We start from the raw sequence: 24,386 nt of genomic DNA on the forward strand, positions 1-24,386 counted from the left end.
CACTACACAAACACTACAACACTACCCTAAACCCTAAAACACTACACTACACAAACACTACAACACTACCCTAAACCCTAATGCACTACACTACCCTAAACCCTAAAACACTACACAAACACTACAACACTACCTTAAACCGCTACACTACACAAACACTACAACACTACCCTAAACCCTAAAACACTACACTACCACTACAAAACTACCCTAAAACACTACACTACTACACTACCCTAAAGCCTAAAACACTACACAAACACTACAACACTACCCTAAACCACTACACAAACACTGCAACACTACCCTAAATCCTAAAACACTACACAAAAATACAACATTACCCACACTACTCCCTTCCCTACACTTCCCTAAACCCTAAAACACTACACTACAACACTACCATAAACCCTAAAACACTACACTACACTAAAGCCTAAAACACTACAACACTACCCATACTACTCCCACTCCTACACTACCCTAAATCCTAAAACACTACGACACTACCCTACCCTAAACCACTACCCACACTACTCCCACCCCTACACTACCATAAACCTTAAAACACTACACTACTCCCACCCCTACACTACCCCTAACCCTAAAACACTACGACACTAGCCTACCCTAAACCACTACCCACACTACTCCCACCCCTACACTACACTAAACCCTACTACGACACTACAACACTATCCACACTACTCCCACCCCTACACTACCCCTAAAACACGACACTACAACACTAACCTAAACCACTACCCACTCTACTCCCACCCCTACACTACCCTAAAACACAACACTACCCACACTACTCCCACCCCTAACCCTAAAACACTACAACACTACCCTAAACCACTACCCACACTACTCCCACCCCTACACTACCAAAATACCTAAAACACTACGACACTACAACACTACCCGCAATTCTCCCTATACTACCCCTAACCCTAAAACACTACCCTACCCTAAACCACTACGCACACTACTCCCACCCCTACACTACCCGTAACCCTAAACCACTATGACACTACCCTAAACCCCTATCCCCACCCCAAGCACTACCCACACTACTCCCTACACTACCACTAACCCTAAAACACTACCCGACCCTAAACCACTACTCCCACCCCTACAATACCCTAAACCCTAAAACTCTACAACACTACCCACACTACTCCCACCCCTACACTACCCGTAACCCTAAAACACTACGACACTATCCTAAACCACTACCCCAACCCCAAGAACAATCACCCTTACCTCTTTCCTCGTGTTTCCTCTACAGCGTCGCCGTCTCTGCTCCCGGATTCCTGCTTCCTGTTTCCAGGGGCCGTGCACATAGTTATGGGGAAACAGCCTCAGTTTCCTCACAACGACGTGGATAGCCATTACATTGCATGTGTTGTAAAAGTGCATACGATGTAATGGTATGCGTAGTTTTTACTACACGTTGTAACATTGCATGCGTTGTAACGCATGCGATGAATAGCAATGCGTAGTAAAAGTTGCGTTGTGATGGCTGTTCCCCGTCTCAGGGACTGCAAAGACTTCACCGACCTCTGGGTACCGCATCTGGTACTGTGGTTTCAGTTGCCACAGAGGGGGAGAAGCAACCGATTCCGTCATGAACTCCGTCACTGGCTCCGTATCCTGAAGGCACCGCGAAGGCACTGACACATCTCGCACCGAAACCCTGGTCTCCCCGACGACGACCGCCACCATCGAGCTGCAGCTTGCACCATGACGAGTGGGCAACGCACTCGGCACTGCCTCGCTTTACTTGACCGCCCTGGTGTTGCTGTAGCTGCCCGCTGGCTTAGCCACCAGTGACCACACCGTGGCTTGGGGCCACCGCTCATGAGTCTCAACGCACTGCTCCATCCCTCACAGCTCCCAACAACCGGCTCTGTCATTTGCACCATGATTTGTCAACACCGCAACAAGCAGTGCCTTCACTTTACACCACAGCCCTGGTCTTATTGACGCCGCTGGACAACGGTGACTGAGCCACTGCCTGCACCGCGACTTGAGGGTACAGCACCACTACACTTCACCTTGCAACTGCGACGGTTGCCAAGACCGGCCCGCACCAGCGTGATTGGCCACAGCAAGAAGGTATTGTTTACGAGTCTGCCCGCCCCCGACCAACGTGGTCAGATGGAATTGTTGGATTCTGTTGTTTTCAGCACCTTGGTAGCACTGGACGGAGCTACAGGCTTCAAGAAACTGCATTTTAAAGTTATTGTTGCAAAGTGCATTTATTTAAGTACTGTATTTTGGATTTTTGTTTTAAAGATATAAAATATTGGATATTTGTCAAAGCTGGTGTGGTGTCTATTTGTAGTGTTTTCACTGTATTACTGTTGGTTATGTGCAAATGCTTTACACACTGCCTCGGAGATAGCCCGACTGCTCATACCAAGCTACCCAGGGTGTAAGCAGGGGTATTTCAGGAGTGTATCCCCCTTATCCTGACTATGAAGAAGGGTCCCTACTTGGACGAAGGTGCAAACAATTGCCAACTAGAGACCCCTATTTCTAACAGGTGTCATTTATCATGCATAACAAATAGACTAAGAAGCCACATTTTACTCACGCTAAACATGCAAGAGAGAATTTTTCCTGCAGGCTTTGCAGCTCAGAATGTGCTTTATTCCTTAGAACGCCACATAATTCCACTTTGACTACATGTATATGGGATAAAGTTTCCCCAGCGGAATATTATAAAAATGTTGCAAGTCACCGAGGCATTCCATGACTAGATAAAAAAACGAGGCTGAAGGCAAAGTTCCGTTATGAGGTCATAGAGCTCCGAGATGACGGGCAATATCCTAATAGTATTTGGCAGGATATGCTTTATTCGTTATACTACACAATCACACCATCACCTTTCCCACAAACGACGTAAATCACTGGTGCTTAGTTCTTTCATATGAAAGAGAGATCATGTTTGCAAACATTAAGAATAAAAGTAGTATCCCTGGTGAAAACTTAAACACATCAATAAAGCTTTTAGATATCTGTTGCAAAAAAGATACTAGAATCAGCATAACAAGACACATGTTTTTTAAAAAAGCACACTAGTTTGAAATGTGTTGAAATAGTCTAACTTTTCTACAATTACCTAAGGAGTGTGAATAATAAACATGTTGACATAAATATATCCTTTTCTTGGCACTGTATCGCTAGAGAAAACAGAACACAAGAAACAAAAGCCACATTCCGTTTTAGTTCTTTTAAACAGCTGCTTTAACCCCTTGCGTGCTCCCGTCGGCCGTTGGGAGCACTACCTCGCTAGGGCTGCCGTCGGCCAATGGCGGACGGAGCCCCGCCCACCTAATAGAACGCCCGCACCGCGGTGGAAAAACCGCTGCGGTTAAGGCGTTAAGGATAACCTGTCACCTGACCTGCCTTTCCCCTCTGTTTCTGGCTCTTGCAGCAGGCACTGTCACAACAAAACCAAACTGTAACAAGCTATTACAGTTGTGCGACGATGTAATTTCTTTATTATCGGTGACTGGGTGCATCACAAGTCGCCTATTATAAGGGAATTAGAGACAGGCTTTAATCAGGGATTGCAGAATCCCGTGTATTATATCCTTATAACATAAGGTAGAAGAATTTGACCCATACATAATACTTGTAAGTGTGCAATCCCAGTATTAAAACCTTTCTCTAAATTCCTTATTCGCTATTACAGTTGAGTAGTAATGTCGCCTATAATAAGAAAATTGCATACTGCTCAATTATATTGACTTGTTATAGTTGTGATGTGACATCATAATGCCGGCTGCATGCAGCCAAAGTGAAAGGTAGGTCAGTGAGCACCACTGGAGCTTAAACAACCTGTTTAAACAATGACAAATTGAACTCCCTTTTCGTTTTTAAGACCTATTCTTCTGCAATGAACAGAGATCACCGAAAGGAGAGATTTATGGTAAGTTGTTTATGTTATGTCCCTATTTCATTACAAGAAAGAAAGACTCTGCATGTTACTAATCATACTTAACTAGAGACCCTCTTAATCTGATCTACATCAAACCGATTCTAATAAGGTCTGAAACAAATTAATAACTGCTTTTTGGTGGGTTTAATTTCACACTGCAAATGTAGCTTTTATTCTCAAAATCTGCAACCATACTATCATTTATAAAGGAAGGAGCAAAACCCCAAGGAATTGAGGTTTGTGGGAAGAGTGATGGAATGATGGTGGATTTAAGAGGTTTGTGCTAAGAACTAAGGAATAAAATACCCTATCATCTATGTTAAAAGTAATATTGCAAGTCACCTCAGAATGTCATAACCTTATAAATGACCTAATAAAGGAACTCCACCTTCAGCTACAATCCTCCATATGGTGATTGAACTCCTCGGTGGCTTGCAATTTCCTTATAATGTACTGCAGGGGTGCTATACCCCATAGATATTGCCTTGGTTATTATATGTACACTATTGCTCTACCACAAGCGCTTTTAGAAACTGAACAGAATGTTAATTACACCAATATTTGTCAAAAACTAACTAGAACCTTGGTGGTGTTTTGAAGGTGACGCATGACGAAGCCAGACTACATATGTATATACGGGGAAACCTTTTTCGCAGAGACACAGCGTGAGAGCAGCAGCCAAAGCAGGACTTTGGAATAGGGGCTGATTTCTAAACAACCCCACTGGACGCCACAAGCAGCTACTCCTCGCGTTTGCATTGGGACCAGCGAGTAGTCACTGCCTAATTGACTACATCTCCCATAAGGCAGTGGGGGACCTTGAACATCGCCGGCAACGCCCAGAGCCGACCAGGTGCTTCAAATTAGCACCGGGAACGCGCATCGTGGGACGCGCACGGGACGAGCTGGGCGAAGCCTGGGCAAAGGGCGGGCCCTCTAAGGCCCTCAGAGGCCAGAAGAGGCTGGGCTGGGCCTATTCCCTAATATTTTTCTAAGGTCTATTTGCTTGTGCTCTTTGTCTGTGTAACCATGTCCTTGAACCCCGAAAAACCCCCACTGGTGGAGTCAGGAAGAACTAGTAAAGGTACATTGGATAGTTACTTCACTAAGGTAGGTTGTTTCTGACATAGAAAGGGAGAGCGTATTGGCTGAACGCCGCGCAGAGCGGCGACGCTCTCTTGAAGGTATGAAAAATAGACCACCTTTGAACCTTGTGAAACATACAACTCCACTTGATGTAAGCTCCCATATCGAAACTGATGATCCTCTTTTAATAGATAGCATTCCCTTGCTCCTGCGAGACACATCTTCCTCACCTGATGTGTCCAACGATCTGTACACAAACGTCGTATCTCTTCCTAGTAGTAATTCTACCATAGGATCAGATGTGCCAGTTGAGCCACCTTTTCCAGTAGTTAGGATTGCTAAGAAGAGGAACAAGAAATCAAGGATGCTTAAAGTTCTTGGCCCACCACCTAGTAAAAGACGGAAGAGGGGTGGTGACCCGCCAAGAACGAAGATTAGTCATTCTGATTTTGGTGAAACCACAAAGGCTATCGAATTAATTGTGCCAACTTTAACGGACCCCATAGCAATTGTACCAATTCCAAAAGTCCCTACAACACCTCCCCTAACGTCATCAGGCTTAGCCATTCCTCCACATTGCCTACCAATGGAAGCACTGTCTGCTGCCCCATTGGAAGCCTTGGAACATTTAATTAGGTCATCTGTATTACCTATAATAGAGAGGTTGAAGAGGATTGAGCAACTGTTGGGGAATTTAGAGCTGGCTATTAGTAACAAAGCTGGGTCAATCAAGGACCTCGCGAAGCCAGCACCGCCCGTTGTAGCAACAGTGCTAACTCCTATTCCTGCTCCTCATAAAAGTGTAAATAAATCCAACAAGCCTACAGGCTCTAAACAGCATAGGGCAATACCCTCCAATGTACTCCAAAAATCGTCATCTCTTGATATTAGTCAAGTACAGAAGGTAGATAATATAAAATCTTACACAGGAGAAAATCGAGATGAGAGGGCCCAGTCAGGGCAGGGAACCACAGAGGCCGTCAAGTTGAAGTACCCCCAGAAGCGGTACCTTATGTGGTTGTCCTTACGGGAGTCCCCACATTAGCAGATGGAAAGAGGGAAGGGTTCTCTCAGTTAAAAAACAAAACTATACACTGGCTTAGCCAAAATCGGCCACTTCCCTATAATATTAATGGTGATATCCTCCATGTCCGGCGACTCCAATGGTTGGGAAGCAGACCTAAAGACATAAAGGGAGACCTAATTGTAATTAATTTCAGAGATCCTGAAGCCGTTAGATATATTCTAAATTGGTTTCCTGGGAATGCCGGACTCAATTGTTCCATGTGAATTGACCTATTTCTATCCAAGATCCTTAGTGACCCCTATAACATACCCCGGGGCACCATCTTGCTTGCGCACTAATCTCACTATTCCCTTCAACAAACAGCAAAGGATGCATGCATTTAACCCTGTGAATTTTGATGACTTGCCTGGGTGGGATACTGTACCATTTAGGAGTTATGGAAATAGAAATAGGATGATGAAACATCTGTTGCCGTTTACCCCGCTGGAAGTGGCAAATAGATTCAATGCTTTCTCAGGCTTTGATGATTGCGATTGACAAACAGTGCCTCTAATTAATATGCTACTTACTACTGATAACTTAGGTGTTAATGCAAAATCGAATCTTTCTCCAAAAGAGTTGGTCACCGAACAAACCACCCAGCCCATAATTGTCTCTTTTTCTGATGATCAACACCCACTGAAATGTGAACTTGACCAAGGTGTAGGAGCTAGCTCCTCTGCTTCCAATGATTTTCCTGATCCCTTAGATTTCGAACATACCAAGCAATATCCGGTTGATGTCCAAGTCAAAATTTTATCCTGGAATGTGGCGGGACTTAAGAGTAAATTGCCAATTCCAGAGTGGGGCTCCTTTATGGCCTCCCACGACATTTGTATGTTGCAAGAAACCTGGGCGTTAAAAGAAAGTGTAGCCCAGGGTTTTGCAACTTATGATATTTTGGCAAGTATGGGTGATCGGGGTAGGTCCTCGGGCGGGTTGTCCATATGGGTTGGCACACACCTGGGAGTGAAGGCAACACCAATCCCAACTAACTCATTGGATGTCCAGTGTGTTTTGTTGACCTTGCCCAATGGGCCAAATATTGCTTTGATTAATGTATATTCAAGGCCAGTCAGGCGGGGTCTTGAGTCAGAAGTTATTGAAACATTGCTGACCTTCATGTATTCGATTGACTCCTCCACCACATTAATTTTGGGTGGAGACTTCAATTGTCATTTCGAGCCCCTTATGGACCCGAACTTCGGTGATCCAGACGATGTGGCTTTGCTTTGGGCTATCCCAGAGTCACTGTCCCCTCAGGTCAAGGTATGGACCCCTCTCATTTTGCAATTGCAATCATTTGCGCTAGTTACATCATTACGAGCATGCAATGGGAGGGTGGAGCCTGACAGACCTGGGAGAGCCATGTTTAACAGACTAAACCAGACCTCAATAATCGATTATATTTTTATTGAGGCTAGGCATTGGGATAGGCTGCATGAATTTAGGGTTATTGAAAGGTTTGACAGTGACCATAATGCCCTAGTTTTGTCCCTAAAACCGGGGAGTTTTGGTCTGAAAGCCTCAACTTCGGTTGAGCACTGTGTTACTTTGCCACTAACAATAACAAATTGTAGGCGTAGGGTTAAATGGCCTGATTTACAAGCGTCGATTACTAAACATGCTGAATTATATGAGACCATTATCCCGCTCATTGAAGAGATGGGGAAATCTGGCCATTTGGGCAGGGCAACTGAGATACATAACCAACTGGTTGCCATATTGAAAGATATCCTTTACCCTGTTAGAAGGGCAAACAATCCCCTGACTTCGACTTCCCGATGGTTTAACGCTTCCTGTCGGAAGGCCAAAAAGGCCTTGCTCATAGCACTAAAAACTAATGATAGTGAGGCCATCAAGGTGCATCGCACTACATATAAAAAGGCAATCTGTGAGGCGAAAAGGGAATGGGAATCCACAATGTGGGAGGAGATGGGATCTGCACTTAGGTGCAAAGATTCCAAATTATTCTGGTCCATAGCTGCAATTGGACTCAGTGGGCATACTCAGGCGCTCGCTCCCAACATTGCTCCCACAATTTGGGAAAGTCACTTTGCTGCTCTATATGGTATACCTGATTTCGATGCCTCGCTTGTTAATACCCCTGAACCCCAGCAATTGAATGGTGTCGATGGGGCTGAGGAGCGTGGACGGTTGATTGAAGCCCCTACGCTCCTCGCTCCAATCGAGCCCTTCACTTTGCTCGAGGTTGAGACGGCCATAGGTAAATTGCTCCCTAATAAGGCTCCAGGATAGGATAAACTTCCGAGGGATCTATTTAGGACACAACCTAAAATCTGGGCTCCTTATTTGGTCGTTTTATTTAATGGCATTTTGCAGGGAGATGACCTGCCCCCCACTTGGTTAGGAGCAGAAATTGTCCCTATATTAAAAAAGGGCTGCCCGTTAACCCCCTCTAATTATAGACCCATCAGTCTAATTGACATCACAAAAGCTGATGGGGAGGGTCATCCTTGATAGGATTCTTGGATGGATCGAAGAGAATGGGATCCTTTCTATATTTCAGGCAGGCTTTAGGTCCGGTATATCTACCCTAGACCAGATATTTCGCCTGCAGGTTCTGCACTGGAAAACAGCAAAGATAGAGGGTGGCAGCCTCTACCTTGTGTTTGTGGACCTGCGGGCGGCATTTGATCTGGTTCCGCGTGATGAACTGTGGAAGGTGCTGGCAGACTTGGGACTTCCACCATACTTATTAAATGTACTATCTAGGCTTCATGTAAGCAACTTTGCCCCGGTCAGGTGTGGTAGGCATGGCGAACTCACAGACCAATTCCCTGTCCAAAGAGGAGTTCGCCAAGGGTGTGTGTTGGCACCCACACTATTCAGCCTCTACATCAATGGCCTTGTGGAACATTTGAATGGTGCGGTTAACAATGATGCCCCTAAGTTGGCCACGGGTAGAGTGCCCGCTCTGATGTTCGCAGACGACACTTTGTTGTTGTCTAGAACATCATCGGGCATTCAAAAAACACTGGACGGGTTTGTGGAGTTCTGTGAGCTTCGGGGACTGGAAATCAATTTGGGAAAAACAAAGTTCATGATTTTTAATCCCCCTAAGCGGGTACGCCCAAATCCGGTCTTACATGGCACTCCCCTTGAAAGGGTTAAAACATTTGTTTATCTGGGTGTTACCCTAACTGAGAATTTTGATTGGGACGTGCAGACTGCTAAGTCTACACTTAAGTTATCCCAGCTTGCGGGAGGTATAAGCAAAGTTTTTAGGGAGTCAACCTTTAAGCCCGTGTCGCCTGCTCTGGAAATATATTGCCGCCAGGCTAGAATGGCGGCAATCTATGGGGATGAACTTTGGGGGCATAAGCAGATAATGAACCGTAAATGGTAGAGAACTCTTTTGTGAGAAATCTAGTTGGGTTACCGTCTAGTACGCCCCTGATCCCTCTTAGATTGGACCTTGGCATGGTCCCAATAGAAGAGATCATCAGTGCAAGGCCAATTATGTACTGGAAGAGGTTGTGGTCAGTCCCCGAACTGGCCGCCTATAGAGCGGAGTTCTCTGAGATTTTGCCTCTTCTTGTATATAAAAAAATCCCTTGGCTTCAGCACATTCGTGCGGTTAGTACCCGATTAGGCCTTTTGGGACTGTGGGAAAACCCCGAGAATTATTGCCTAGGGACATCAAAGAAGGAACTTCTTTCTCACATACGCACGCTGAACGCTCAGATACTATCGAGCTCTACATCACTGGGTAGGTTGACTTCTGAATTCCTCTTAGTCAAATCTGAATCTAAGATCGAGGAATTTTTGGACAAAATTGAACCGCCGTTTGCTCGAACGTTATATCTCCAGCTAAGACACGGCACTTTACCTATCAGGTCTTTTACATCTAGATGGTTAAAAGATAAAAATGAAGTTTGCCCTGCATGTAATCACAAAAATGAGAATGTAACTCATGTACTGTTCTTCTGCCCTGCCTACTCTGAAATCAGAAAATGTTGGCTGATCCCTATCTGTAAGAATTTGGGATTCTTGCATTTTACACAGGCCTGCAGGATATTGACTTATGATACCCATCCTCCCATTGTGTTTGCGGTTTCCCGTTATCTTCTTAGCATGTGGCGTAGAAGACAAACTTTTTTAACTTAACTGTTCTACTTATTGTTTCTATTCCTATCTTGATAACTTGTAGTTTAATTCTGTTTTAACATTTTATGACTATTTATTGTTTTATTGACTATGCTGATGTATTTTATGTACACTTTTATGGTCATCTGACCGAAATAAAGTTACCAATGATATACATGGATGTACGAGCAGGCTGATATGTTAACTAATTTTGTAAAATGATTATGCCCTCTTCTTTTCTGAGAGCACAGCTGTGTTCACTCTTACTGTAACTCTTTTTTAACAAAGTAACTTATTTCATAATATGATCCATTTTTTAAACCATTAAGTTTATCTGCTGTCGAAGATTCACTGAACTCTTAACACCCCCAATAGGAACGGTCCTTCAGATAGCGAAAAATAAAAAATGGGAGCAAAGACATGGTTTCGTTTCAGAGCTGCCGTAAAACACATCTTTAGGACGAGACAGGGTACATTATTTGTCGAATTTGCTCTAGAAATCCAAGACCTTACCTCTTTACCGTACAATGTTGGTTTTTTTTTGGAAAGGGCCCGGTTTAATTATTTTGTTTTCGTCAACTAAGGCACGAAAAGGAAAGCAAACTAGAAGGTGATACTGTACCTGAGTGAAATATTTTCCATCCTGCTTTAGAACTTTCATCGAAAGGTCAAGAATTAGGCTCAAAAATTCCCAGGTAGAATCTGAAATGAAATCGAATATAAAAGTTGTACATCGGGTAGTTCAAAATATTAAGGAGATAAAGTAAGAGAACACAAAAATGGCACGTTCGAAAAAAATTTAACAACAAAGCAAATAATAGCAAGTCTTTGAATATTATAGCAATAATAAACGTTTTATAGAGCACTACCACTGGGTAGTTGCCTGCCACATGCTATATGTACACTTGGTCACATTTAATGGCACATTTCAAGGGTGACGAACACTCATCCCAACAATAATGCGCCATACAGGGCTCTGCAATGAAATCCGAACTTGCTCACTGGAAGTAGCAGTGGTTTAGAAAACTACTTGGATAGACTGTAGACTGTTAACACATGAACGCTGTCAGAAGAGCTAAGCAGAAGCCGATGAGCAAAAAGTTTCATATTCGGAAACTCGTGGAACCCTTAGGCACATCAGCGCTTCGAAGCTTGTATCCACGGAACCTCCTCTTTTCTACACTCAGCCTACACCCTACACACCCCCACCCATGTGTGACCTCAAGGTTGCCATCAAGACCCGCAAACTAGTATCCGCTCACCGATCACGAAGCCAGGGCGATCCAGATCGGTCTCATCGTGGGGGCAGAAAATGGGCCCCGTTTACAGACACTAACAACTAATAAATGAAGAGGGCAACCGAGAGAGCTGGTTCAAGCACAGGGACACCGTGCTGAATTCAGAGGCCACTGAACTGCCCCGGGGACAGAAATCTGGCAGCTAAAAATGGCTGCCCGATTTCTAGTCCGCACTGGGAAGACCACGATGTTCAATCGCGAGTAATAACGAACTCCTCGTGTCGGTGTCGGACCGCTGTGATGAGTAAATTCATGGAGATCAAGGTCTAAATACTAGCTGCAAGTTGCGGTCCTCGAACAGTACAATGCATCTTCGTCTATTTCAATGGCTCTCCTGCACCATTAGGTGGCCTTCGGCTCCATCTAAGTGCTGGGTACCACCCCAGACATGATATCAAAGAGCCATAAAGCTCAACGCTCTCGCCCTAGCATCAGTTATCGTCAGCAGCCCCCCCCCCCCGCCCCCCCCCCCCAAGTGGTAGCAGGATGCAACAATCCCATGAATGTAGTGACCATGGCCATTCCTCAGAACGTGGAGGTGGGTAGGGTTGGTGGGGAATCTGCAAGTAGACACAGTGTACATTAGAAAGAGCTTTACCGAAGGGGAGTCACTTATACTTCTGATGGATACTTCCACCTTTAGAATAGATACAGTAGCAATATATTTCACAGGCGGTGAACCTGAAGGACTGATCACTCCAGAAAGGCTGGAGCACGGAACAAGAGATGCGATCATCTTTTCACACTTTCAAATAAAAGTAATAATGGAAATGGCAACAATGCTTGGCAAATGCGAGTGGTATATTTCGTGGGAAAATGCCACACACTGAGTTGTGTGGCATATTTATGCAATAGGCACAGCTTAGGAGGATGTCAAAAAGATACTATTGCTCTGATGCAGTGAATCGGATACCTTCTGAAGGGTCCTCCATACAAATATTGATGCAGAGTGCAATAAAACAGGGCAAGCTCCTTTTCCGAAAGCTGCCCTCCTTACTGCCCACATAACATCTAGCGGGTCATCAGATCGAGACTTCATAGTCAGGTCGGCATAGTAGCTGATCAGTCTACGAAGGTCCAGACCTGGCATGACATCCGCAGCACTCCATGAATCAACGGTATTGGAAGAAATGCATAGGGCAGTATGACATTTCATATCCGACGAAACACAGTCCCCAAAGGCTCGCTGCCACAGAAACCGGGGCATACAACAGGGGAAATGCACTGTCTTGTGCAAGACGAAGAGATCCACCATGGGAGCGCCTCAAAGGGCAATGAGGTTCTTTTTTTATTCAAACTTTTTTTTTTTAATTGTTTTGCAGGCAAGGTATAAGTAAACAAGCATTTGCAATGCAATAGGTCTCGCATTTTCGAAACTGACCTATTGGTATTGTACATGACCATGCCTTTTATTACTGCAGATTTTTAAAACAGAAATAAAAGGCATTGTCATTTACAATGCCAATAGCTCAAAATCTCGCAAAATGCAAGACCTATTGCAATGCAAATGCTTATTTAAATTACCTGTCCATTTTAGCCATTTTAAACCAAGGAAGAACTCCAAACATGGAACAGTTCAGTCCCTGGTAACATGCCCACACACATTACCCTGCATGTGCACGACGGTTGCTACCGTCACGACGGGCCAGGCATTGTTTTAGTTCACGCTGTGTTCTGATTGGACGGCCAGCTTCTGTCGAGTCACTAGTACATCAGAGAAAACACAAGGGGAACCCCAGGTTTTATAAGGATATAGGCCACAAAGGCGGGCGCCACAAATATAAATCATGGGCGTTACAGACAGTTGGACAACTAAGCGGGGCTTATTTAGAGCGAATGAAGGCCGGCCTTGTCAGAAATCCGCAGGTAGCACACAAATTCCTACCGCAGATGCTCAACACACTGAGCTATCCTACTGTTGTAAAAACAATGGGATGCGTTTTAAAATATATTTATGTCTGTAATAAGATGACAGTTCTTTAATCAGTGTGCAAGCCTGTACATCGGTCATTACCGGACACGTAACGCCAGCCAGACAGTTAGTACAGTCCAGGCTCCGACGAGCAACTACAACAGTTTTGTTGTAGCAGGGACGTCTCAAACACGAAGCGCTGCAGAAGAAAGGCGTGGGGCCTGCCTGAGACCGGACTGCACATCCGGGGTTGTGAAGATGGTCGTCGGGTGTTGGACTGTGTCTTCAACAGAGCACCAGACGGTCCACTTGACTCCTAAAACATCCCTACAGCCTGGCACTACTAACAGGTTTTCTAGGCAAAAGCCTTGTTGCCTAATCACAAAGTCGCCCGGTTTTACAATCGATGCTCTGTACTCGGGCCGCCTAATGAGCGATTCGCTGGGGCTTCCGTAGCCGGAACACAAAAAGTCTGTAGGTTAACAATGCTTTCAAGAGGTGCAGGGCACCGGCACCACATGGATCTCTGCGTTCAAACGCCGAGCCTGTTCCAGTGGCATACTGTGTGGTCCTTATACTGGCTTTGCATGCAGGGACTCAGCCACGTCACGTGACTCCTGTGGGACACAGTCCAGTCACGCTGCCAGCTTCAAGTGGCGTAGAGTCTAGCCCTGGTGGCTGCTCCTGTCATTTATCACAAAGGAGGGGAGAGGGTCAACAAATGAACTCCACCACCACGAACCCCCTAATCAACAATGTAAACACAGAGGGGTGGGGAGAAAGAAACTAGATACAGACAAAGACAAAGGGCTGTGAAAAATAATAATTATTTAGAAAAACTGCCCTCACTCACACAATGTGTGTGACATGCTTCATCATCAGGTCTGCTTACAATACGCCCCCTGTACGATGCGCCGGCGCATCGGACAGCGGGCACAACTGGTGCTGGAGGCTTCCATCGGAACAGTTGTGTTCTTTGGAACTTCACCCGCCTGACGCCAATTCGAGCCTTAAGAATCAATAGACTCGTAATAACAATCCACGTTTGTGGAAGTACCCTCCACCTGGTTTTCCTCTGACAATTACCATATTGAGGTAAGAGGTAAATCGGGACTGAGATAGATAGACTGTCCTGAAGAAGACCGACGTGACTCATGTAAGAGAGGGCACTTTAATATGGTCGAAACATGTTGACCATCGCAGTTTAAGGAAGAGTGTTTTTGGATCTTGACCTCCTGCCTAAACACTTTGTCATCCTTCACACTTTTTTAATCCTGACCGTGGAACCTGTGAATAAAGCGTTAACGGGTATCCATGAGCCAGTTTTAATGAGCACTATCTAACTGCACTTTTCGTCTATCACTCACCCAGTCCTTAGGGACAACACTGATTGTCGTGATCACTGCCTGTCACATTTGTGTTGATCCTTGGCTGCTCCTGTCACACATGGTCCCCAAAACTCTGCCTGTCTCAGTAGGGCAGGATGCAGTGCAACACCTTCTCCTGCAGCAGGCTGTCCAGCCATCATGCCAGATACTCTTGTTGCTCAATGCCCTCTCGCCGTGCCCGCTCCAGGAGAAAAAATCCAGTCGCCTTGAATTCTACATTGCCAGATTCACTCAGTGTGCCGGGTGCCCTCTGGTGGTGCAGCCAGCGCCCAGTTACTGTGCTGGTTCCAGTTGCCCCCGAGCCCCTCTTTAGCCCCTCATGTGCGACATGAAAACTCTTCCCACAGAGATTCAAAACAAAAAACAACACCCTTATAACCATACACGGGTAAGATTTATCAAGCGCCTCACAAAGGGTTGGTTAGCGCCAGGGCTTTAAGTGGGCTGGGTCCTGCCAGTGCTCAGCACAAACAGTTCTTAAAAGCAGATGGCGAGACGGCCCCTACCAGGCTCTCCATTTTTACCTTCAAGGTGGGAAAAAAATAATAATAATAAGCTCAACTCTGCAATAGTACCATCCGTCACTGTTTTCGATTTAACTTCAAAAATATTCATTTCTCAGTTTTAAATAGGGCAAACATGAGCACCAGTTACATTTTACAAGGACATATTCATGTCTTGAATCACAGGATGTTGAGCCCACGTGAGGCTCCAACCTGCTTTCTCAGCTCAAAGGTGGGCAGCTCTAGCCTTAGGACACATCCTCTCCCACAAGAAGGGAAGCATTCTCAATATTATATATAACGAAGTCATAGCTGTTGCTTATTTATCTTATGCCATTTACAACCAATGACAAAATCAATAGTCCTGGCTTGTGGCAGGTGTGATGTTACTTATTGTATTAGATATATGGATGCAATGACAGAAGCAGTAAAATACCAGTGGGTGGTACACTACGCTAAGCACAGATTTTTAGCTTATGTGTTTTAAGCCACTCACTTATTTACAGAGGCTGCGCCCCTATAAGAGACCCTGCCCCAGTTTTTTCATCCAACTTAAAGCCCTGGTTGGCGCTATACAAATGCTACAACTGTGGTCCAGCACCAGCTCTCTGCTCTGCCTGCTGCAGGGGTGCAAAGTTCAATCACCTTGCTGGTTCAGTGATCCAGCAGATTGATTAGTGACCATGCCTACCTAAGTGGTGCACGGTCCATTCTCGGTGCCTGCCCAAGTGTGGGTGTTCCAATAGCAGAGTCGCAGTGCCTGCTTAAGAGGCCCGTTGTGTTTCAACAAAACAAGGGAACCCTTAAGGTATAGCATAGGGACCTTGGGCATTACATATTGCAGAGAACATTGGTCCCTATATAAAAGTAATAAACACAAAGCACAATAATCATACACTTAATAAGTCGTATGTCTTCTGTCCATCCGGACAGGGTTTTTTAATTTTCTATTTAAGTTTACATTTTTCAAGTTTCTTGGAAATGTCAAGACCCGTGGCAACGCTGAGCCGTCCTCATAATAGCCATTGTGCCTCCTCACGTATCACTGTATACGTAAGCTCGCGTAACCGTGTAATTGAAATCCGGTTTTTCAAGAATGTCTGCCATAGTGACATTAAATTTCTCCCTGTACCGCTAATTCAAGCGAGGTACTTATACCACTAAATGTGAACATTTTAATCTTGATAACAATAATGTCATGTAATGTCCTGATGATGATGTCTATATTCTAAGAAAGGCATCGAAACGTCGACCCTTAACCTCATATGCAAACTTTCTACGTAAACACTGAATAATGCAATGGTGTGGTTTGTGTAAATATCCTAAGTCTGTTTCACTGAAATACAAGTGCACAGACAGATCTCCTGCTTTTCACATCTCCTTGTTGTTGTCTCTTGTATGTTAAAGGTCACGGCTGTGTCCGCTTGACATTTCCAAGAAACTTGAAAAATTTAAACTTAAATAGAAAATTAAAAAACCCTGTCCGGACGGACAGAAGACATACGACTTATTAAGTGTATGATTATTGTGCTTTGTGTTTATTACTTTTATATAGGGACCAATGTTCTCTGCAATAATGCTTAAGAGGCCCAGCGCGCAATCACCATGCATGCACCATCTATTTTATTACATTTAACAAACTGTAATTGATGCACAAGAGTCGCTGCTGTGGGATCTTGAGTTTGTCTGATTGTTCCCACCATCAATCACTTCCGAACAACCAGATGGCAGCCAAAACTATGAGGTGAGCTAATTATCATCTTGAAAGCTTGTTTGTGTCTGCGGGGCCTTACCACGACAAAGCAAACCGACAACAACAACCGAACACCCAAAAAAGAAACACAACAAAGCAGGTTCTGACTTTGGAAAGTCATGTTTCTATTTCCAGAACGGTGTATTTGGTGTTTTGAAGGGTATATTTTTTTGGGTTTTGATCCAGGCATGCTCTCTTTCACTTCAAGTGCACACGTCCTGTCACATGTCTGCTTTCATGCGCATGATGAGTAAACACACTGGCGTACAATTACAAGGAAGCAGCCTGAGCCATAAAAGTACAAACACGAGAAGGGAAACCGTACAGGAAGGTGGGCCAAATCTAGTCAGATTACAGGATTTCTAAACATCTGCGTGACGTGTCATTTTGTTGCTGCAGCGCCCCCACACCGGGCGACGTTTCATGGTGGGAGTGACCCTGCTCTGGTGCCATTGTTTTTTATCACTTCTGGCACCTGTCTAGCTCCCGCAGACAGATGACAATTGTAAAACGTGTTTTCTCCAATTCCACATAGAAGTAAAAGTTACCATATAACTTTGAGGGGGAGGAAGGCGGTGTCGTAACTTCTGAGAAATCAGAATTCGATTGTGAGAGGACTGAGGAGGATGGCGGATTCAGAGCCAAGCCCTCAATGGTATGTCACCTTGAAGGCGGCCTGGAGGAGCTTGTTTGTCCCCTTGCGATATTGTGTGTCTGTCTGTAAGGAGGGATGTTTCTGTTTTCACTTGGGCTATACAATCAATTTCTTGCGTCCACTGTTCTCAAAAAATATACTAAGGGGTTTGACCCTTTAATCATGTATACATTTGAAGCAAAAAAAAAACAAGCATTGGCCGCCCGGCTGTGAAAGTGAAGAGGCTGCGAAAGTGAAACTGATTGCTCACTGTGAGCGATGCGGTTAATGAGCAGGATGAGGAAAGCCAGATGGCGCCTCTGCTCGTAAGCGTGCGCCCGCGTGCATAACCGCAAGCCTGAGGCCAGCAAAAGCGTGTGGTATCACTTTGAAAACCCACTTACTAAATGTCTCGCAGAGCACCACATGCGCTGGCTCAGGCGAGACCTAAAAAGGAGACAGAAGAAAACAGAGTCCGAGAGAAAGAAGTCATGAATGTAGCACCCTAGTAAAGTTTGCCCAAGCATCAGGAGTCCCTGTAACTAGTGAAATCCTGTGAATCATGGACGTATGGCAGTCATTATGTAGCCCAGTAAACAATGGGAAGCAATCCTGTGACCCATTGATCAATGGAAGCCAGAACAGGTACAGTGATTTACAGACCAGTTTGGAATAGTGATTGATACGCTTATTATATGGCCAGGTAAACTTTAGGAAAGTATGACAAGCCCTAACACCTCCTGGGGTTGTACATTGTGGGCCAGTAATTGAAAGGCAAATAAAGTAGCTCAGTAACTGATGAACAGTGATTACATTTTCAAGTAATTGATACAGTATCCGATACTAGGCATTGTATATCATGTTCAGGCACTATAACGCCATGTAACTGGCATGAGTCTCATGGCACATATTATACACAGTAGAGGCAGGGAGGTTCCCTGCCTTTATGCCTACTTTGGTTTGCCTGCATAGGTGCTATCCGCATCACTTGGTTGCATTCACAGCCGATAATGTGTGCAAGCAAATATTCCACTGCCACACATGGACAAGAATTAGATGGAACATTGCTTGTAGGTAAAGATAAACTATGATCAACACTGTGGGGGTTGCCAAAGTAGATGTTTATAGCAAAGGTGGTTTGATACTTTTTATGAGATGCTCTAGAGCATTGGTAGCTCAGAGATGAAAAGGGAATTGGACACTTTGATGTCAGTTCTTGAGCTTTAACCCTCTCATTCACTTCTTTAGATTCTGTCACAAGTTTATTTTTTGGGGGTTTTATTGCCATGTGTTGTGAGGCATTAGAGGATGATTCCTCTTCAGAGCAGTGAGTATCTCACAATGCAAAAACCAACCCCTTTTTCATAGTTTGAGGTCTTATTTAAAGAAACAAGAAAATGAACCAAGGCAGTAAATGGAATATGCTTTATGATCATTATATTTTCTTCAGCCCACCAGTGGCACACTGACTGTAGAGAGACATTTTCTCCTTAGCATGAGTCTATCAAAGTAAATAAAATCAGCAATAAGAGTGTTCTTCTGGTCCTAAGTATCAACAACAAACCTCAGAGAGAGACCCAGCGTTTTAATCAGACCTGACAGAATGCTCCTGGCAAGAACAAATGGATACAAGAGTAAAAGGAATCTCCACTGTACAGGAGAAGCTGTCTTCTATCATCAACGCAGCTGATGGTATATTATGATGAAATATAGTCAGTGCCTCAAGAAACAAGACATCACAAACAAGAAATCTAGGGTATGGTGGGCTCGATGACGAGGGGGGACGGAGGATGGACGTCAAAGCACCTCCACCTCCAGGGCTGCTGGTCAGGCTTGTATATGATGTGGATTTGCCACCTATGGTACTATTTGCACAGCATTGTTTGAACGCATGTTAACATCAGTGTTGTGAAAAATGCACCATGGATGATTTCTAGAGTGATGCCAGTGAATGATTCAAGCATGTGAAACTATGAACGATAAAACGCTAAGTGAATCAATGAATAATTAACCTGCATAAGAAACAGTGTTGTATTTATGTCCCAGATAAAAGTAAGGACTTACAGAAGTATATAAAGAACATTACTGACATACAGAGAGAGTTGAGTGGATTGGCAAGCACAGGTGTTTGGGATTTAGTCGGAAATGGACTGAGTGCTATAGGTAGATGGTTTGCAAATTAGGGAAGTGGTTTATTTGGTTTCATATTGAGACCTCTCTTGATCATTGTCCTTTGTGCAGTGCTTGGGACTGCAGCAGTGAAGGTGTACAGGAGATACTGGGCAAGGAAATGAGTCTCTTGAAGAAGAGAAGACAGAGCTGGAGAGAAAGCAGAGTGAATATTATAATGAAATGAAGTGTATGGAGGAATACATGCAAAAAGCAATTGCCACGTCAAGAGTTTAGATTGGCAAGCTGATAAAATGAAAAGATAAGAGATTATGGGCCAGATGTAGGCAAAATCAAATGTGCAAGTCCTTAATAGCGAATTTTACCGATTCGCTATTAAGGAGTCGCAAAATTGAATGCAGGTAGGAATCGCTAAAATATTAGGGATTCCTTAATATTCCTTAATAATGAATCACAAATTAAGATTTGTTAATAAGGAATACCTACCTATTCATTCCAATGAGCTAGAGGACCCATAGGAATGAATGGGAAGATAGTCACTATTTGTGATTCGCTATTAAAAGAATCGCAAATAGCGGGAGCTATTTCAAGGGTGCCAGGGTGTCAAAAGGATACCCTGTTGCACCCATGTAATGTGCATGTGTGCACAAGTGGCACACATACATGCCCTAAGGGCATGAATGTGTGCCACATGGCACTTTAAAAAAGCAAAAAAGTGCTTTTTTAAAGGAAATCGCTAATTACCACCAACTTGAAGTTGGTGGTAATTAGCGATTCCTTAAGGCTAAAGTGCGCTTTCTTTTGTGCTACTTGCATTGCATTTAGGGAATCGCAATCCGAGATACCTTAAATGCAAGAGCAAAATAAGGAATCGCAATTTGGTGATTCCTTATTTTGCTAGTAGGTTTAAACTCACCTACAATGCTCGCAGCCAAATGGCGATAGCAAACGCTGAAATTCAGCGAAGTTCAACATTATAGCTCTCCATCTGGCCCTATGTGATGGCATGATACGCCATCAGAGGGGAGATTGCAGCAGCGTAATTTTGATCTCGTCTTAAGATACCATAGGAGTGCATCATACTCGTGTATTCAGGACTCGAATATGTTCTGTGTGATTAATGTTATTAGGTGAAGAATTGGGTACTGCATATTTAAAGTACTCTACACAAAACCTAATAATGCTTAAAAGTGTGGTGCATAGAAATTTGACTAATAAAAGTTTTGCAACACATATTAATATTCTAAGGGAAGTTAATGTTTAGACTTGTCGCATTGTGAAGATGTTGAAATAAAGCGTATGTGTGGACTAACGTTTAGGGATTTATACGTGTAACAAGAAATTATATTCATATTGGTGTACTTTGAAATAACATCTTTTTCGTAATCTTTTGCAATTTGTTCATGAATTAAGAAACTACATTTGCTATGTGTTTAGAAATATGCATGCATTTGTAACCCTGTGCACTATTAGGTTGACATGATTTGTATGCCTCGAGAACAGTTTTCAGCACAAGCTCATGTTTAAGTCGAACATCTAATTAGTATTTAACCTCCAATGTAAAACGTGTTTGCTTGATTTTTTGTTTCTATTGCAGGTGCGGACAAGGCTTCATTAGTTAGTAAAAGAAGGGTTTATCAATATGGGAAAGGCAATGCCAGTAGCCGATTTGTGCTGGAATCATGTAAAGTTACTGGAGTCGATCACAGGATTTACATTGAATGCAAATAATATCTTATGCTATACTTAGTGAGGGACAGAGAGACATCTTAAGACTTTATGAGGTTCAGACCTCTTCTTATGCTTTGTTTGGCTTCAAGCTACATGACCCTTAGTTGGAGTTTCTTCTACTGAAGACTAACCGCTTACACCTTTCTAATATTCATTCTTATTTAATGCTTTTTAGTTTAGGGTTGTCTCTTTTACAGTAGTATAGAGACAGGTAGCATGCTCATGCTTACCTTTGAACATCAACCAATGTAATTTAATGTTCAATTCTTTCTCCTGATAATTTGCATTGCTATAACTGACTTAATTGTATGCTTTTTTGTTGTATAGGGTAAATCTCTTTATGAGATTTGGATTTATTCTGTTTGTCCTATATTTCTATCCCGTGATGCTAAGACTGATTTATATCAATCTGTTTTTTAATTTATAATTAAACCTCATTAATCTCAATTTTAGTTGCAGGGTATTTATTGTGTTGCCGAATTGGTTACACTGTAATGAGACTACATTGTGAACTAAAAAGACCATCTGGTTGACGAGGGATGTTTAAGTGGGTCAGAGCTTTCTCAACACTAATCCACTGGGCGACTTACTGGGGGAGTTGAACATGATTTAGACCAAGCCAACTTCAAGGTCTCTGTAATGGTCTTGCTAAAAGGGAGCAATGATTCGGAGGTAGCAGGCCCAGGCTGCAAGAACTTTTTTACTTTGCCTTAGTTTCTATAATAGGTAACTGTAGGCCCAACACTCCAACTGATGAGCGGACCATTACTTTGAAAGAGGCAGCCTCCTCAAGGAGGATGCCCTGATTGAGTGATCAACTCTGTTTCAAGGGAGGTAATTAAGCCACTTGCATTCTATGAATACAAGTACAGGCCGGCATTGACCTGACACAGGCAGATTTTAGCTCTGGATTGGAAATGGGTGTTTGAGTCGTATTCTGTGAGGGCGTCGCTGAAGTTTGTGCCGGCCCTATGGCTGTCAGAACCAGCAAGACCCCTGGCACAGGATTGGAGGCATAGGGCAGCACTGGTAGGGACCTGAGTGCAATCCCAACATGGTCAGATCTGGGCTGAGACAGCTGGTGGGAGCCTGACTGGAGCTTCTGCTTATCTGCAAGGTACGAAGGGAGCACAGATTGCATTGAAAATTTGCAGTGTGACGTGCATAACAGCCCCCAAATGCTGCAGGGTCCACGACTACCAGGGTATTCGAGGATTGTAGGCCCAACCTTGAAACAAGTTTGGAGTGGACGATGACAGGGGAGCAGAGTCCTTGAAATTACGACTACATAATTTCAACTCCAGTGTGGAAGAGGCGACATGGGGAAAAGCCCTGTTTGAACTTCTTGTGCTAAGGGCTCAACCTGCCCTCGATTTCAGGGACATAGAGCGTGTCTTGGACCTAGAGGAGGCCTACGACTTGCAGTGGGAGTGAGTCTACTGCTTGATGGACGACCTACCTTGATTTTTTGTGTTTGGCGACACATAACTTTACCTCCTGTCCCCTGATCACCTTCAGTTGCACCAGGGAGCATTTTTTTCCCCCAGTCGTGTTTAGAATATAGACGAAACAAGCAGACATCATGTGAATCAATGGCCAACAAATGCTTCCTGCAGTAGCTGCATGGCTGAAAGCTCTTTTTTGTGCAGCTGTTTTTTGCGCAGAACAGCTTTCTCTAGCACGCTGTCTGTTCTGTAAATTTGGTGTCCACAGAATCTGGCAAAGCTTGGAGCTCAGGATCCACATTGAAGGATGCAGAAAATCAAGCATTAAATCATAATGAATTTGACGCAGATAATTCACAGCATGTTATGATTGGCAATGATGTACTATTGAATTACTAAAATTACGTATTTCTGTGTACATTTTTATTTTGTGGTTCTTTAAATACGCATCTTCATTTGCATTCGTTGATGTATACCTTTTGAAGATAAATTTCAAAGCGAAAAATACCAATACAATAATTTCACTCAACATGTGCGCAAAGAGACTATGACAACATCAAGAATAAATTGTATATCGAAAAAATAAAATTCACCTTCTTCAGGAGATGTTGAAATAGGAACAGCGGTCAGATCATTAATTACAAAATCAAAGGTCCTTCCTTCTTTGGCATACCTCTTCAATACTGGAATACAGTCTTCCACTAAAACCTATTGGAGAAATAAAAATGTAATACAATTGTATAATAAACGTTTGAAAAAAAAATCTGAAAACTGTGATTATTTAGCAAAGCAATGTGCATATGTACGTTTTTAAAGTTTGTAATTCTGAAAACCCCTAGGAACCTCGTTCCAATATCTAGGTATGGGGAAAGTACGTTTTATTAACATATTAACATCAGCTGAAAACGACAAGAAGGAAGGTTCATGTCTTGCAGCAGGAATCTTGCAAGAACCCTAAGCCCTTTCAGTTGACGTCTTCATTTCTAAGAACTACACAGGAGCAGCTTCTGCTTTAGGTCAGTGGAGCCCACCCCTCCAATTTGCACAACTTAAATGTATTGAGTTGTATTAAGTCTTATAAGCATTGTAAACAGTTTGTGGCTGTCTGGCTCTGAAAAGTAGCCAACGGCACATGTTCAGGTTAAGTTTTCACAGCCCTTAATTAACAAAACAGATGGGCTGCAGGAGAGACGAGACTGGTGCAGAGAGAATTTTGGTCTCACATGGTGCTGGATATAGAACCCCTGCATGATGCAGTCATCTCTCACACCCTTTGTTAGGGTTAAAGCTCCTTTTTAAGTTTCACCTGCACCACGCTTGAGCCGTGCTTCTGAAATCTCTTGAATTTAATATATCTTAAAAGAGGGCTCTTATC

At 43.6% G+C, this 24,386-nt stretch overlaps 1 protein-coding gene across 1 annotated transcript in view; it reads right to left on the reverse strand.

Moving 5' to 3' along the window:
- Positions 1-24,386, reverse strand: part of SMS (spermine synthase) — a 711,777-nt gene that overhangs the window by 107,253 nt on the left and 580,138 nt on the right. Inside the window, exons 8-9 of the mRNA XM_078657845.1 lie at positions 23,605-23,719; positions 10,840-10,919 (exon numbers count right to left, since the gene is read on the reverse strand). Of these exons, the coding sequence (XP_078513971.1) occupies positions 10,840-10,919; positions 23,605-23,719 (195 nt within the window). The remainder of the gene's footprint in view (positions 1-10,839; positions 10,920-23,604; positions 23,720-24,386) is intronic.

The sequence above is a fragment of the Lissotriton helveticus genome, chromosome 8, assembly GCF_964261635.1.
Source record: "Lissotriton helveticus chromosome 8, aLisHel1.1, whole genome shotgun sequence".
NCBI lineage: Eukaryota > Metazoa > Chordata > Amphibia > Caudata > Salamandridae > Lissotriton > Lissotriton helveticus.